The sequence below is a fragment of the Heteronotia binoei genome, chromosome 1 (assembly GCF_032191835.1).
Source record: "Heteronotia binoei isolate CCM8104 ecotype False Entrance Well chromosome 1, APGP_CSIRO_Hbin_v1, whole genome shotgun sequence".
Taxonomy (NCBI): domain Eukaryota; kingdom Metazoa; phylum Chordata; class Lepidosauria; order Squamata; family Gekkonidae; genus Heteronotia; species Heteronotia binoei.
In genome coordinates, this window is record NC_083223.1 from 55790078 (window position 1) to 55808423 (window position 18346).

Sequence of the window (18346 nt, forward strand, 5' to 3'; positions counted from 1 at the left end):
TGATTCAGCCTCCAGGCCGCATGTTTGACACCCCTGGTCTATAGCATTCACATGTGGACTTGTTATGAAGGTTACCATTAACAAATAACCAGGATGGTTTCTACTCACTGCTTAAAACTGCTTGCCAACAATGGGGTTGTTACAATATCAGCCTGTAGAAAGGAAAACTGATCCAATAGGGACTTGAACTACTTTTGAGCATTGCAAAGTAAATCAGAATTGAGGATATTGCATGGTAGTCCACATCTGTACGTATGCAGGAAGAAAAGAAGAAGAGATTGGATTTATACCCTGCCCTTCACTTGGAGTCTCAGAGTGGCTTACAATCTTGTTTCCCTTCCTCTCCCCACAACAGACAACCTATGAGGGAGGTGGGGCTGAGAGCACTCTCTGAGGACTGCTCTTGAGAGAACAGCTCTGAGATAGTTATGACTCAAGGTTACTCCAGCAGTTGCATATAGAGCAGTGGGGAATCAAACATGGTTTTCCCAGGTAAGAGTACATTCACTTAACCACTACACCCAACTGGCACTTTACCCAACTGATCCACAACGGTGAATCACACCAAAGCATAGTCAAACACTTTAACTTTCTATACTGTTTTATTCTAATACATTAAAAGGAACAGACTTGTATTAACAATTATATATAAACATATACAAATAAATTTTTCCTCTTTTGTTTTATATAGAAAAATATGCACTCTAACATTTGTATAAACAAATAACAGCATTTTTTGGAAGTGACACTTCAACTTCTTTATGGCTACAAAATAATTTTTGTAGTTATGAAGCATCTTGTGTACATGGTTCTCCCTTGGACAAATTCAGCCGCAATAATACATTGTCTTTCTCTCACACCATATACGAATATTAAAAATCTTTCTAAATTGACCATTAACTTGAGGAAGAAGTCAATTTTTTTTAAAAGCTGGTGAGTATCTTAGTGAACCCACTCGAATGACACTGTGTCTTCCCAAAATTCAATTCATAGTCTGTGTATTAAATTTAAACTCTCTACAGATGGAGGTACACATGAACTTTATTTCCTGTTCTTCCCAGGAAGGATATCTGTAATCCAGTAGAGAAACAGCAAAGAGATTGCATTGGCGTCATCTGCAAAGGAAAAAACAAATTTTGCATGAAATGTCAATATGATCGTTTTCAGTCAACATCTTAAGATCAAACAAAAAAAATAAAATATACATCTGTTTCCATTTTGCTGTTGAATAGGATGGGGGTGGGAAGGAGAAGCACCTATCCCCTAGAGCTACAGAAAACAAAACAAAACCCTTCAAGCTCTTAAAACAAACAGTTAAAAATACAAAATAAATGGTTTCTATAAAAGATGACTATTGTAAAGTATGAGTCACTATACATAAGGGTGGAGGGGACTTTAATTCAAATATTTTATTTCTTTAGAAAACACTTAGTGGTGCCTCTCCAGAGACTTACTCAAAACCATTTGCAAGTAAAAGAGTACAATAAAATATAAAATAAAATGACAGCATAAAAACAAGCCAGGGCACAAAAGTAACGCAAAACACTCTTCAGCTACTTAAAAATGTTAGTCATCAAACTGACCTCAAGGTGAGAGCAGATAATAAAAACAGTTTTTAAATGTCATCTTGATCAGGGCTTTCTTTTGTAGCAGGAATTAATTTGCATATTAGGCCACACACCCCTTGATGCAGTCAGTCCTCCAAGAGCTTACAGGGCTTTTCGTACAGGGCCTATTGTAAGCTCCAGGAGGATTGGCTACATCAGGGGGCTGTGGCCTAATATGCAAAAGAGTTCCTGCTATCAAAAAAAGCCCTGATCAAGATGACATTTAAAAGCTGTTTTTATTATTATTATTAAGCCACCTGTTTCTTTGGCACCATATTTTCTATGGTGCAAACCTAAGCAGGTCCCCTCAGAAGTAAGTTTAATTTTCTTCAACGGGGTTTACTCCCAGGAAAAATGTTCTTAGGATTGCAACCCGTGCTTCTTATCGGGACATTGGTCTTCCCAGCTTCTCTTCTTTTCCTTTGTTTCAATGCACAATTCCACTGTTTGTCATCGTCATTCTGCTAATGTCCTTTATCAGCTATCTTTTCTTGCCTGGGTTCATTACAAATGTCATCTTCTAAGGCTCTTTAGGATCAAGCTCCTTCCTATCTCTTTCATATTTTTCCTCCCTATACCCACTCATTCTTTACTCTCTGCTTCATATTATCGTCTGGTTAAGCCACCTGTTTATTTGGCGGCATATCTTCTTTGGCCATATGTTCCAACTTCTGTGTTTGCACTTCTCTGCCTCTTAGGTTTAAAACAGACAAGGTGCTGGGATCTTCCCAGTATCTTGCAATGGGTGAAAACAGGCATGCTGTCCCCTATTTGGACTGAGAAGATGTAAGGACATACATTTAATGTGCACTAAGACCAGGGATGGGGAAGGGAAGATGGCATGACATAGCCTGATTTCATCAGCTCTCGGAAATTAAGCAGGGTTGGTACTTGGAAGTACCAGACGCTCAGAGCAGCTTACAGTCCCCTTTCCTCTCCTCACAGCAGACACCCAGTGAGGGAGGTAGGGCTAAGAGAGCTCTCAGAGAGCTGCTCTTGAGAGAACAGCTCTGCTGAGAAATTGTGGCTGACCTAAGGTCACACCAGCAGTTGCATATGGAGGAGTGGGGAATCAAACCCAGTTCTCCCAGATTAGAGTCTGTGCACTTTAACCACTACATCAAACTGGCTCTCAGCAGATTAGCAATAGTATAGAGAATCCTTATATCGATTAGCAAACTGTACAGGGATGAAAGGGTTAAATGCTCTCTACTTTCTCTGTGCAGCTGTAATTTGACTTTAAAGGACTTATGGAGACCCCCCCCCCCCTTTATTTTTGCATGCATGGTGATCCTGCTACACGTGCTTTTACTTATTTCTGGAAACAAGGGCAAAGTAGAACAGCCACGTGCCTGCTTTTCAGGCCTGTTATGTAAAGCATCAGACTGAAAATAATCCAGAAATGGGTCTTTTAGGTATAACTGAATATGCTCCAGCATCGTTTCTCTGGGCCTGGAACACATTGGTAACATACTCCCCCCCCCTCCACCCCAATGCCATCCAACTCTATTCCTAAAATATTATGAGTCATGAAAGAAACATTTCTATTTTATTTCTGAAATTACATAAATAGCTGAACATAGTAGGAGGCAGTGGGGAGAAGCTGTGACTCTGTGGCAAAGTACCTGCTTTGCGTTCAGAAGGTCCCAGGTTCAATCCTTTGCATCTCCAGTTAAAAAGTAATAGGTTGTTGTAGCCACTGTCAGTCAGAGTAGATTATACTAGCTTTACTAGACTAATAATCTGGAATAGTATAAGGCAATTTTATGTGCTCATTAAAGCGCTGGTAACCTGTTCTGGCCCCTCATGAATACACCAACCCATGGGTAAAGTGTGCCCAGTTCCACCCACCCCTGACTTGGCCCCTGTGACTATGCCAGAAAGAGACTGTATGTGCAAAGAAAGACACGTGGATTGCAGCATGTTAAGAGCACATCTGAAGCTATCCATGACATAATCTAGTCGTTACATCATGAAAATTGGACACTGGATAGTTTTACTTTCTACTGTTTTCTCTCTACCCAATTGATCTCACAATCTTGCGGGGACATAATGGAACAGAAGAGAACCAGGTGCACTGCCCTGAGTTTCTTAGGGGGGAAATGGGATAAAAATATGAGATACGCCCTCTATTTTGGGTCTTTTTTTACCTGTCTGTATGCTCTGCCTGATTTTCTCAGACTCATTTATTGACTACGCCCAGGCCTGCAACTGTTAGAGCCTAACATCTGTTACTTTGCCCATCACATTGCAGCAATCATGAAGAATCTTGGGCTTGCAGAAGTGCTGCAGTTCACGCGTGAGAAGATGCCGGCTTGGATCCAGCAATGCACAAGAGGATGCATAAACAGACTTAGAGCTTGTGCAAAACCTTGGGCAACACTTACTTTCTGTCCTATATCTTGCAGAAACACTTTCCGCCCTGCACAAAAGCAACTAGAGATATAGTAAGCCTGCCTTAGTGCAACCAGCTCCCGCAATCTTGAACAGGAGATCTAGTATAAGTGAAAATTTCCCTCTGGATCCAACCCACTGGGGTCTGCACGGGAATCCTCGCAAAACTCTGTACCTTCTTTTCCCTGGGAAATGCAAACATGCCCGTACTAAGAGTAAGATGAGGAAGAACATCAAATGACACAATAATAAAGTTCTAATATAAATACAACCTCCTTTCCCCTCCCATTGTTAAATTCAAAATGTCAAGACTGAGATGCTGTAACTCTGGAACTAATGCATAACAGTAGGTCCCCAACTTCCTGTGTACCTAATACTGTGTCTTTTAAATCCTCTTTTCTATAGTGATCACCACTGTTGTATAATTACACTTTTAAGCTGCCTCCTCTTTAATTTCTTTTTCTTTGAATGCTGTTTCTTTTTAATAGTTGCAATGTATGTGGGGAATCCAGAGTGTGCATGGCAGGTGAAAGGTAATCATAGTGTCTACTGTGTTGGAGAATTAACAGCTAAATGGAGGAGGAATTATTAGAGGACAGTTCTGCCTTTTTAAAAAAGCCGGAAGTTGTTTTTAGCTCTTTAGTGGGTGATAATTTCCTGGGCAACAAGAGAGAAGGCTATTTTTGACTTGATGCTTGCCAACAAAAAAGAACAATGTTAACAGGCAGACTTAAGAGAAGAGGGAACCCCAGAGGCTGGTCAGAAGAAGAATGAATTTATGGACTACAAAAGGAATGGATTAAAAACCCTTCTTACGCTGTCATGACTATGCATACTGCATTCTAAGCGTTTCAGTTGTCACTCAAATATCTGTGGCTCCATCATGTTCCTGCTTAGCTCCTCTCAAAGCCATGTGGGAAGTTTTTTTTCTTCATAGTTGCCTCACATTTCTAATTTTCCAGATGTTCTGGAATACATGAAGTACCTGCCAGGAGAAGAGCCTGTTTTACATTCTTCTCATTACCCTGAAGTCCCAGACGGTCTGCTTAGTTCTGTTAGACTAGGAATGGAAGCAGCTGGTTGAAAACTGAATTTTTTTTTTTTAAAATCCAGCAAAATCCAAAATAGGAAAAAAATTGGTTCTTCTTTGAAAAAAAAAAACACTTTAATTAAGTAAAATTTAAGCCTAAATTTGTGCGGTAACAGGCTAGGGAGGAATTGCTTTTACCTTTACAGTCAGATAAAGTGATGACTGTAATACTTTTGAGCCTATTTCTGCTTGATGTCAGCTATAGTGAAATATTAAATTTTCAGAACACACCAGCTATGCAAATGGCTTTCATCCTCTGAGCTGTCTGTCGCTGACCCATCCATGGTTGGCTGGTATGCAGCCTATTATACAGGGTTTTTTTTTTTTAATTATGCATTGAGAACATTGATATCCAACCTGTCTGCTTTTAAAAAGCACACAAAGTGGATTATGATCATTAGATACAACAGCATCATTGAAAATTACTCTCCTGTGGTAGTGGTCATTGGAAGAAGGGGCCATGTTGGAGAGAATCACCAGGAGGTGGGCAGTAGGCACTCGCCTAGCTTGCCTGCCCCCAGGACAACAGGATTCTTAAGCAGCCCTGGAGTGCTGGGTCAGCTCTGCTAAAGTCACTTGGAGCTTGGTGGGTGGGTGGCCTTCACAGAGCCCTACACCTCCAGCACTGACATTTGCTTGGGAGATGGACTCTGGGGCTAAATAAGGCACACACAAAAACTTTGCTTGCTTTATTTTCACTACAGTTCTCAGGAGTTGCAGGGGGATGCTGAAATATCCAGCAGTGATACTAATAGGATGAACTGGGCACCAGAACAGAATCGGTTTAAAAACTCTGACGTAAACTGCCTTCTTAAACAGGCCACACTGGAAACCTGAGTCAGGAAACAAATGAAAACTGATATACTGACAGGAGTTGTGGCTTGAGTGCCACATGTAGCAATGTGTGGATAGGAGAAGGAACCCTGCAGGCCAGGCAATGGCACAGTGAAAGCCAAGCCTTTCTGTCTCTCCTCTCCTGTGCTGTGCAGCTGTGTCTTCCCAGACTCAGCAGACCAGAGGGGGAAGATCACATACAGGAACAAAGTGGGGGGCTGCCTGTGTGTGCCCTGCCTCCCCTGAGGGTGGCCACCACTGATGTGATCGACAGTGTGTTGTATATGGATCCAGCAGACTTCAATTAAACTCCTTACTGGCCATGAAGCTTAATGTTCAAGTTGCCTTTCCTCCATTTAACATAATGCACAATACTGGAACAAGAATGAAATGGACAGCAGGAAGCAGCATCCTCCCTGAATGCTGCTCTTGTGGAAAAGCAGGAGACAGCATTATGTGTGAGTGTACATGTTCAGTACTGTCCAGTTGTTTCTGACTTATGGCAACCCTATGAATTAGTCACCTCCAGAATGTCCTATTGTCAACAGCCTTGGTCTTGCAAAGGGCTATGACTTCCTTGGTTGAATCAATTTATCTCACGTTGGGTCTTCTTTTCCTGCTGCTTTCAACTTATCTTAGGATTATTGTCCTATCTTCTCATAATGTGATCAAAATATATTAGGCCCAGTCCAGTCATTCTAGCTTCTAAGGAGAGTTCAGGCTTGTCTTTATCTAGAACCCACTTATTCATCTTTTTGTCAGTCTACAGTATCTGTACAATTTCTAGGTGCCATCCCCCATTCTGGAGAAGTTTATTATATAAAAACAAAAGACTCCTCACTAATCTTAACCTTAAGGTTTTTCCCACCTCTTCCTTAAAGGTACATTTCATAATGTTGCACAGAAATGACCTTTCTTTTTGCGGCACCATATCCTATCAGACAACGAAACAAAAACACAAAGCCAAGAAAATCACATGACCCATCAACTTCTAGAACTAAATGAATTTCTTCTAACTGAATTTGCTGGTTCCCCCCCCACCCCCCGAGTCTTGCTTCCAAAGCCTTGGAGGAGCCAGCACCTTTGACTTGAAATGTTTTTGAATTGAGTATGAAGATATGAAGATTTGTATAACCCCAACGTGAACATCTGATGAAGCCTCCGTGTGAAACGGCCGGCTCCAGCTTGTGGCCCCGCGATCAATTTATGGAATTGGGGTTCAGTTTCTTTGCCACTTACAGTTTCTGAAGAATGGCACTGGTTTCTTCCTCTGAATCAATGGAATGATTGCAGTGGATTTAAGTGCATTTTGAACTGCTGGTTTGTTGCCTCCTGGTTGCACCGGGAGTTTATCGAGTCAAAGCGAAATTTGGATGAACACAACATATATGAAATTGTTTCAATGTTTGTTTCAATTGTTTGAAATTTTTCACAATTATACTCTTTAAACTGATTATAAATTTGTTGCCAGTAATTTGCAGCCATGAACCTCTGAGGGTTTTTTGTGCCCAGTTGTTTTTCAGGCAGAATTCAAGGAGTTGACTTTTAAAGACCTATATGTCTTGTAACCAAAATATCTGAAGGACCGCCTACTCCTTTTTGAATCTACCCAAGCAACTGAAGTCATCTTCTGAGGCCATGCTTTCAGTGCCTCTGCCTTCTGTGAACAGGTGGCTGGCAACCCAGAAGGGGGCCATCTCTGCAGTGGCACCAAAATTCTGAAACTCTTTCTTCAGGGAGCTTTAATGTAATTTCATTATGTATGTTTTAATTTGTTACCCACCTTGGTGGCCCTTATCCAGACAAAAAGATGTCCCAATTTTCTGAAAAATTTTGTTAACTAAGTAAATCAATAAGGGTCATCTTACATTTGTAATTGTGCGCTTGATGGTTAGCAGTATATTCTGTCTTTGGATAAGAATAGTTCTGAGGAATATTAACTTGAAACGGGAATGGATCTGGCAACCAGTCTCATCTTATCTGAAAGATAAGTACGGATCTTTCAGATAAGATGAGATGGGTTGCCAGCTTCATTCCTGTTTCAAGCTGATCTTCCTCAGAACTATTCTTATCTAAAGACAAATTATACTGCTAACCTACACGTTGGATTGAGTGGGGTATAAATTAAATAAATGAAATGAAATGGAGAAGAGTTATGAACTGGATTCTGGAATTCTGGAATTTCTGGTGCTTGGAGGGGGCAACAGTGGGAGGATTTCTGGAGTTTCGGCCCCACTGGTGGACCTCCTGATGTCACCTGGATTTTGGCTACTGTGTGACACAGGGTGTTGGACTGGATGGGCCATTGGCTTAATCCAACATGGCTTCTGTTATGTTCTTACCCCCACTATTAATTATGAAAAAGAAAGGGGGGGCAGAGAAATCACATTCATTTCAGCCCTAATGGTCCCTCCCCCCACTTCATACACACACATTGAGCCATTTAGGAAACATTTCTGTATGCTGATGTCCCAGACAGCTGTCATGTGTATGCACAGAACAGAGGTTTTCAACATTGCTCTTTTGAACATATGAAACTGCCTTATACGGAATCAGACCTTTTGTCCTTCAAAGTCAGTATTGTTTTCTCAGACTGGCAGCGGCTCTCCAGGGTCTCAAGCTGAGGTTTTTCACACCTATTTGCCTGGACCCTTTTTTGGAGATGCCAGGGATTGAACCTGGGACCTTCTGCTTCCCAAGCAGATGCTTTACCACTGAGCCACCGTCCCTCCCCAATAGGGTTTTCATAGGGTTGCCAGTTGGGGGTAGGGGAACCCCTGGTTTGGAGACCCTCCTCTGCTTCAGGGTTATCAGAAAGTGGGAGGGGGGAGGGAAATGTCCACTGGGCACTCTATTATTCAGTCTATAATGGAGAATCAATCCATGGGTATCTGGGGTGCTGGAGAGACTGTTTTTTTGAGGTAGAGGCACCAAATTTTCAGCATAGTACCTAATGCCTCTCCTCAAAAAACTCACAAAGTTTCAAAAAGATTGGGCCAGAGGATCCAATTCTATAAGACCCAATAGAAGGTGCCTCAATCCTCCATTATTTCCAATGGAAGGAAGGCATTTAAATGTGATGGCCAAAACTCCCTTCAGAGTTTAACCACGCTTGTCACAACCTTGCTCCTGGCTTCACCCCAAAGTCCCCAGATATTTCCTGAGTCAGACCTGGCAACCCTGCTCTTTTGCATCTAACATCTCTCTCCCAGTTCAATTCTAGTTGACTGCCATACACACATATCTGAACCTGCTTGTGTTATTTACATATTCAGGGCCAATTACTCATTGTGGACATTTCAGAGGAAAATTTAGCCGTTTAAATATTGCTGTGAGGGCCTGATCATGAAGCATCTGTGGGGAGGGCTGTTTTGGCACTTAAGCATCTAAAATTTCTTCAAAAATGGCAGCACTGGCGACGGGTTGGACCCATGTGCTCTTTAATGCTCATTCTGGCTCTCACTGGAGTTACATGGGATATCACCCTACCATGACTTAGTTTCCAGTATGGAGAAGCACTGAAATCAGAAGCCGCCCTGAGCCCGCTTCGGTGGGGTAGGGCGGGATATAAATCGAATGAAATAAATAAATAAATAAGATTTACTTCAGTATAAACATGCACAGCAAATGGCTGCAGAACAAAGTTTAAGTCCAGTGGCACTTTTAAGACCAACACAGTTTAATTCTGGGTACGTGCTTTCAGTATCTGAAGAAGTGCACATGCACACAAAATCTGATGCCCAGAATTAAATTTTGTAAGTCTTAAAGTTGACACACACTGTTCTGTTGCTTCAGATCAACACGGCTACCCACCAGAAACTGGCTGGATGCTTTATAGTTTACAAATGTATTGTAGGGAAAAATAAGGCTCAATGAAGTGAAATATAACCACAAAATTGAGAGCATTCCATCCAGAGAACCAAAGAGTAATACATGATGGGGGTGGGGGAAGGTTAATGTACCAAGCTATTACAAGATTTCTCTTAACAAAGGTACAGGGCAGAAGCTTGATTTTTCACTTTATATATTTTATAGAGATCTTCTGTTGCTTTTGGTTGAAAGGCCATGCAAGAACCTTGGATCTTCCCAGCTTTCCTTTCCCTTCCAGCAGCTTTTTTCCTGACATCCAGAAAATTTATTCCCAGGCTTCAAGACCCATGAGAATTAATAGCCACATAGGTGGGGGAAGGGAAATCACTCTCTTCTTCCTTCTTCAGAGCCCACTGAAGAAAAAGAATGTTGTAAGTTCAACCTATTCCCCCCTCCCCACTATGGCTTCCAGACACACATGGCTTCCCTCTCTCAACTGATATACCCCTGGAATTATGAGCATGCACACCCCCACTGCAGCATCTCAAACCATCCCTGGGTTTCCACCAGCCTGTGATGCCCAGTGAGGTTATCTTTGGGTTCTTCCTTTCCCCTTCAGTGTGCCTCAGGCTGTTGGGAGTCAATTGTGCTGGAAAGGTTCCAGGTAGCTGACCTGGTTCTCTACCTGCCAAATGGGATGGCTCTGTGGCTTGCTGAGAAGGGGCACAGTCCTGCCAGGTGTAGGGGCTGTTGCCATTCCACTAAGTGCGCTAGGGTTTGGCTGCTACCTATTCTTCCAAGTAAGCGAGCAAAGCTATAAGTTTATATATTTAGCAGTTTTGATTCACCAGCAATCCCCATTTTTACTTTACTATTAGTACTTCAGTATTTATTTTGTATTACACCTGCATCTCTTTCCTGTGGACTCAGACCAGCAAATGGTGTATTCCTGTGTGATTCAGGTAACTGAACTCAGCAACCTCTTGTAACTGGATTTTTTTCTGTGCAGCAACAGCAACCTCTTGTAACTGGATTTTTCTGTGCAGAGAATGTGATCCAGTTGTAAACAACTGCTACAGTGCAACAACAGCACAATATCCAACAATGTGGAGAAACAGCCTGTATCAAGCACTTCCAAGCTAAACATTGAGCCCAACAGTGAACATTAACAATGTGCTAGCTGCTGTTGAGAAGATGAAAGAAACAGATCATGGTGTTCAAAATGTCCTCAAATGAGGAAAAAAAGCTGAACACACATTTAGAAAGAGAATGCAAAAATACCCTCCAGCATTTCCTAGATGAAAAAGAAAGGTGCTTTTGAGTGCTTGTAATACATCTATTCTTACACCAGAGATCAATACCTGAGACTCCTTCTCCCATTGGTATACAATGCTAAAGGTTCTTCTCTCCTTCCTATACACTGTGATCAGTTACTGTACCATAGCCCACAGTGATTATGGAAATAGCATTAAGGTATAAACTTGACAACAGATATCCCTTATTGGATCTGTCTACTCTTTTTATATTTCAAAACAGTTAAAACAAGGGAGCCTTATAAAACAGGAAGCTGAGGTGCAGTTGAATGGGGGAGGGTGCGATCGTTTTCCCCTCAGTACCCTTTCTCTGATGCAAAGCCCAACAGCACCTGCCTGCTCTTCCACAAGGGAAATGAACAGTTACCTTACAAGCGCCTGTATATCTTCCTACTGCAGGACAAATAGCAGTTTTGGGGCAAGTGGTTTAATCATCTCCAGAACCACAAACCTGATCCAGCCAGTTGCTTGTAACAGCCAGATCATGGGGAAATCCAATTGTAGATATATCCCTTGGTCTCAGCTAATTCAACCCTAAGGGACTGACCATAATGGTTTTATTTTTTAAAAAAATAGGCTTGTTTAATCTCATTGTATGGAGCCAACCTTGTTTATTTCTTTGTCCTATACCATTTTGTGAATCAAATATCCAGCAGACTTACACAAATACTAAATATGAATAGCATGACTCTGAGGAATAAACACCCTTGCTATATGCTAATCTATAAAGAGATAAACAGTAGTAGTTTGCTTGTATGTGCTTAACATACCAGGAGGCATGGCTGAATGTATCTGGAACTCTTCCATGGCACCCTTTAGTCTTTCTACATCCTGCAGAAGTACAAGGGATTTCATCTGGTGCAGAAGAGTAACATCTGAGACAGCTATGTGATGAGATTCAAGGTGCTGTAAAATCTCACAAATGTTTTCTGAACTCACTGATGGTGCTTCGCATTTTGATCGTTCTAAAGAAAGAAAGGGAAAAAAAGGTTTATTTGGGGAAGATTCTCTTTGTATGAAGTGTATTTATCCTTCATAGCTTTTATTCAAAATCTGTAACACAATCCTCATGCTATATGGACAGATGACATACAGTCCTTGATACAGTACAGAAAAGGATATACCAAAACTGAAAATCAAGAAAGGAGACTGAATTACAGGCACCAAAGTATATCTGTCCCATGTAACCAGAAGAAAGAGTCCTTGAAACACAAGCAACATCCAGTTTTAAACAAAATAGCAACAGAATGTCAGTTGCATATACCTACTTGTACATACACAACAGGTTCTGGCTAAAACCACATTTCAAACCATTCCTTTACCAGACGTTGTTGAACATGCCATTACAAAGTTGTGATGCTTTTACACCACCATAAAATAAAGAGATGCTTTAAGAACTAAAATGTTGATTTTTTTTTACATGATGGCAAATCAATACCTTCATGATTGAATAAAGCGATACGTGCTTGAGATCTAAGAGGGAAAACAATTGCCACTCATGTTACAGCCATCCCAACAAGAGTGCAGTGAAAATATAGATGGTGTGAAGTGCAATTGATTGTCTCTGGAGTGTTCTTTTGAAAATGCAATGTATTCAGTCATTGACTCTACAGCTATTGACCCACCCAGCTTTCTGGCATTTTAAGGGATCATTTTTGATGTATCTTTTGTGCGTGCGTGTGTGTGTGTGCGTGCATGCGGAATAGGATGAGTTCAGGGCAGTCATGTCTTCTGCTATGGTGGGAGACCTCTTGCCCTGGACTCAGTGCAGTGAGGGGAAAAAACATGGAGGGTTCAGTGTCATTCCAGTGCTGCAAACACACTTCCAATGCAAACCAGGGTACATTGCTTCAGGCTTAACCACAGAGTTTGGGGTGAATCCTAGAATGTCATGCTGACACAACACTATCACTTTCAAAGATTTCAGGTTTTCACGGCTGGTAACATCATTAGGGTTTGTAGAATCTTTCAGGCTCAAGTGCCGTGTTCTACTGGAGAAAGTTTTTCTTCCAGACGTTTCGTTCTCAGCTGTGGAGAACATCCTCAGTGGTGTTGCAGCCGGAGCAGGCACTCTGAACTTCTTGGCTGCTCAATGCACAGCAGCCAAGAAGGTCAGAGCGCCTGCTCCAGCTGCAATGCCATGGAGGATGTTCTCCGCAGCTGAGAACGAAACGTCTGGAAGAAAAACTTTCTCCAGTAGAACACGGCACTTGAGCCCGAAAGATTCTACAAACCCTAACTATCACTTTCAGTTTTCATTGCAAGGGACACTACATGTCGGCAAGGTGTTGATCAGGTAAACCCCTGCCCTGTCATATCACAATGGATGCCAACACTGGGCTGGTAATCCTAGATGTGTTGCTCAGTCAGTAGGGCAAAACAGCAAGCACACTGAGGCATCACACAATGAAGGGCTGATCCTGCAACAGCCTATACTTTGCTGCATTGCTTGGAAGGGCACACGCTTGGTGCTGAGCAGCATCAACCAAACCCCTAGTTGTCTGTAGCAAACTGGGGGAAGGTGGTAAGGCCTGTCACTGCACAGCACAGCACAGCTTCTGGAAAAGCACTATATCGGATAACACAAACATTCTACTTGTGGCATTTGATCTGCAATTGCTTATTCACAAATGTCAAGTTATCACTGTAGTTATTAAGTGATAATCATGCATTTGTAAACTACTCTGTAACTATTAATACAGCACATCAGTGATAACAAGACCAAACCTATGGATTATGATAAAAAGATAGTAAAAATTATAATAAAATAAAGAACAGTGATAAAAGGGTTCCAAAAGAGAGAGAATCTGTAAAATGTAAGGAAATGTAACAGGAAACAGTAAAATGACCACTATATGAATAAAGACAGTACTTTTCATTAAGAATTCTTGGTGAAATGGTAAACCATAGCCGAAGGAGACAGGAAAGTGACCTTGTCTTAGGCATAGTTGATTATCTTACTCCCACATTATAAATATTTATATGTTGCAAATACTTGTTATACTATAAATAAAAAGTGAACATTAAAACATTTTTCCTCTGTATGTCTGGTTATATTTTAGTATCCTTTACCCCTATCAGTTATCACGTCATGCTGTTTCAATCTGTGGTCTGGAAAGAAAAATGCCAGTGGTAGGCATTTAGGATTTGTGTCAAATGTAGTTTGATTTAAATCAGAATTCAATATAGCTACTTCTAAATCAGCTTGTGCTCAACAAGTTACATATGTGTAAACAGGATATCCCCCCTACCCCCGCCACCACAGAAACACTTTAAATAAACATGTATGGTGGGCACCTTTAATTCAAATTATCTTCTGAATGGCTAGTCATTAGTCACTGAGAGCCAGTTTGGGATAGTGGTTAAGTGTGTGCACTCTAACCCAGGAAAACCCAGTTTGATTCCCTACTCCTCCACCTGCACTTGCTGATGTGACCCTGAGTCAGTCACAAGTTCTCACAGAGCTGTTCCTCTTAAGAACAGTTTCTGTCAGAGCTCTCTCAGCTCCACCTACCTCACAGAGTGTCTGTTATGGGGAGAGGAAGGGAAAGAAGATTGCAAGCAGCTTTGAGACTCCTTTGGGTAGTGAAGGGAAGAGTATCAATAAATCCAATATCTACTTCTAGTGTGCAATGGCTCACCATGTAAATCTGTGTAACACTGCATGCTCCAGGCAGAATAGTTTGAAATTGGACATTTATACTGGGGATCTCTTTGGCAAGCTACTGCTGCTGAAGAACTTGCCATATGATCACAATGTGGTTCAGATTCAAGAAGATCTGTTCATGTGAACTGGCCTTCAACATTTATGTATTTACCACCTACTTGCAATCACAGCATGAAGTAGGGTTGCCAGCCCAGAGCTGGCAACTGACAAGAGGTTTAGGGGGACAGGATATACAAACAGGCATTGTTTCAATGCTACATCATTTCCAGTGAGGTGGGCGAATCATAGACTATTGCCCTGATGCAAGGATGTCAATTCCAGGGTTGTGCGGGGAGAGTCACTGTGACCACTATTCCCCTAAACAACAAACAACCATAACTGCTGGCAAGAAATCTCCCACTATAAGCAGGTGACCCAGAAGCTCTAGCCATGACATCATATTCTGTGACATACATATATTTATATAATGAGGTAACCTTCTTCCTATCTTTGGAGACTTCATCCAACTTAAGTAGCTCCTCCTCCAGTGGAAGAGCCATGAGTTGTAGGAATGTTCCTCAGATTGGAGGAGCGCTTCAAACTTGAGCCAAAAGAAAAGCTGGGGCATAACGAAATAAACTTGACTCATTGGAGTGGTAGGATAATAGTACGATCAACTCCGTATTATAATTATACACACATATCAATATTTTAGTAGTTTACATAGAAGAGAGACACTTCATTTCCAAATGTATTTGGAATATATTCTACCGAAATAAATGAAATTTATATCCATGCATATACTTAGGCATTTAATAAGATAGTATGATCTAGTTTAGATGCCGGGCAAAACTGCTGCCATTCAAGAAAAGTATGTGCTATTCAATGTTCCCTCTAAGCTGTGGAGTCTTGTGAGCAAAAGTTCTACTTTGTGAGCTACTGCATTAAAGTTGTGGCATTAAAGTTGTGAGTTACTGCATAAATTAGATTGCTCTAGGGCCATTTTTCCTGAGCTGAGACAAAAATGTATGAGCTGGAGGCTAAAAAATTGTGAGCTAGCTCACACTTACTCAGTTTAGAGGGAACACTGGTGCTATTATAAAGTCCTTAGTACCGAAGCACAATGTTGACTCTGGTGTGTATTTCAATAAGGGCCAGTCACATCTCTCACATCTGTTGCATCTCTGGCTCAGCAAAGCAGAATGCACATTCAGGCCCACAAGAAATCTATGCAGTTTTTCCATTAGACGGAGAAAGGATAGCTATGTATTTCTTGTATTACATGTCAAAGTTACTAATGGGGGGAGGGGGTTACCTACTGTCAGAAAAATAGATTTCTTGTGTTGCTTGCAAAAAATCAAGAATGTCATCTGTTTTTTTATCCACATCTTCCAAATTTGTTCCTCCCTCCCTCTCAGGCTTATATGTGAAATCTACACCAGTTGGTTTTGTTAGCAAGCCAGCCGCTCTCATCCTCGCTTTTTGCCGTTTCTTTTTCATTTTTCTCTTTTTGTTTCGACTTAAAGCTTGGCTGTCTGAGTGTTCTGGCTGTAAGTTATCTTCAGTCGGATTTTTATGCTTCCCACATTCCACTTGGCCTTCATGTGAATTATCAGTGTTTTGCAAAACATTCTTTTGCTTCTTCCTTCGAATGCGCTTTTTCATGGGTTGCCCTTGATAATTCTCTTCTGTAGGTTTAAAAGAAGCATGTTAGTTATACATAAGATTGTCAGTAATTTTGGCTGTCCTGATAAGAATATTCCTTCCCCTTCTTTTCTGGAATGTTTAGGTATATCTGATAAATTGCAGGTTCAAGGAGTTTGCTATTAGCTATGTTATTAATATAGTACCCTCTATATGGTATATGGTGCCTCACTACAGGAGCCTGCAGCCTAACAACAGGAAAACCAGAAGGAGTTGAGGAAGAAGAGGAAAGAAGGGGCAATAAGTGAGGAATGAATGTGAAGAATAATTGTATTTATTGAACAAGCTTTGCCTTAGTTGCCCATGAGAATAACGGGTAAGACCAAAGCCCCCCAACCCAAATAAGAGGAGGAGAAGGGATTTGAAAGTGACAGCACCCCACAGTCACAAGCTTCCATCTTAGTACACCAGTAGAAAAATAGTTCCCAGAATGTTTCTGATTCTGTAGCTTACTCATCCATTTAATAATAAGTAGCTGAAACGGCAAGAAATCCGACTCTAAATGCAGAATTATACAAAATAAGACATTTGGAAGGTGCCCCCAAGTTTGTCTCACAACAGAAATGTGGCAGGGGTTGGCATTTGCAAGAAAGAACAGAGAAGTGTGAGGATACAGATTAATCTAACAACAGGCTAGGCTACCTCCCTTTGCATTTTCCCTCCCAGTTGTTTAAGATCACAGTTTCCCTCATCAGCTGGGCCCTGAAACCAGATCATTCTGTGGAATATTTGAAATGAGGCCCTGTTATTTTGAGGAGTCTTGCCATGAGAAGCCCAGAGTATTTGGGCTTGGCCTGCTACTATCTTGAACAAAATGTATTTCAGACCCTGACTCTGGGTGGCTTACCATCAAAAACTGAGCTATTTGCTTCACCAGAGGAACAGGCCATAGCTAAATGCAAACAGCTGTAAACATTTGAAAGTAAGAGTGAGAATCAATTCCTGTTTGTAGACATGGAGTTCCCCAATGAAATTAAAAGGGAAGAATCTGCAGGAAGGGAGGAAAAATGAAAAGTTAAGCACCCCATTTCTTGTTTGCTGTCATTCTCTTAGAATTGCCATTCTCACATTTATATTACTTCAGGAAACACAGGTTTGCGGACCCATGTTGAAGCAAAGGAAGAGAAAGGAAAGTTCATGGGTTTATACAGGCAAACTTATGTGGATGAAGAATGGAACAAAAATAAAACAGTCTGCATATGTGTCAGTGCAGATCCAACATATTTGTGGAATAAGCAAACACATTTTTTTTTTTTGGGGGGGGGAATCTAAACATGCCAACCATACTCCTACTTATGCAGATTTGCTGCATATAGGCGGAGTGAGTGGGTTCCATCCCTATGGAATCATGACAGGGTCCATACATTTGTTTGTAAGCAGGTTGTGTACTGAACTGTGGCTCTTGTTCTGTGCTCTATACACCTTGGCCTGACCACAAACTGCTGGAGTTAAAGGGTTTCCTTTCCCTCACACGCAGAGAGAAAAGAGAGGATGAAAGAGCTATTTTGGGGACAGGGGGAAACTGTGTTGTAACAATGCAGTTTAGCCTTCAGCAGTCCTCTCTTCAGTGGATATCATATTATGTTGTTTTTTTTCTCCTTTTGGACTTCTGGTTGATTAGAAATGCACAACAATGACAACTTTACTTGTGCTCTCTGATACAGCATGTTGTTCATTTAGACTCTGTTGCTCCCTCTCTAGTTACATTACAAAACTTTCTTACTTGGATAATTTCCTAGCTGTCTTTGAGAACACGTAGCCTACTCCTGACTCAGCTTCCAGTCCATTTGGCTTGTGCCCAATCATTGCTCCGAAGCCTGATCTCTGAATCAATGCCTGACCCATAACTTCATCTCAGACATGCTATGTCAAAAAGCATACCCATCTGTCAGAGCCGATGACCTTCTGCCAGATTCCATGCTAATGTCCTTATTTTGCGCCTTGAACT

At 41.3% G+C, this 18346-nt stretch overlaps 1 protein-coding gene across 1 annotated transcript in view; it reads right to left on the minus strand.

Moving 5' to 3' along the window:
- Positions 1-583: 583 nt before the first annotated feature.
- Positions 584-18346, minus strand: part of ERICH1 (glutamate rich 1) — a 113607-nt gene continuing 95844 nt past the window's right edge. Inside the window, exons 4-6 of the mRNA XM_060234856.1 lie at positions 16014-16382; positions 11819-12013; positions 584-1115 (exon numbers count right to left, since the gene is read on the minus strand). Of these exons, the coding sequence (XP_060090839.1) occupies positions 1042-1115; positions 11819-12013; positions 16014-16382 (638 nt within the window). The 3' untranslated portion in view covers positions 584-1041. The remainder of the gene's footprint in view (positions 1116-11818; positions 12014-16013; positions 16383-18346) is intronic.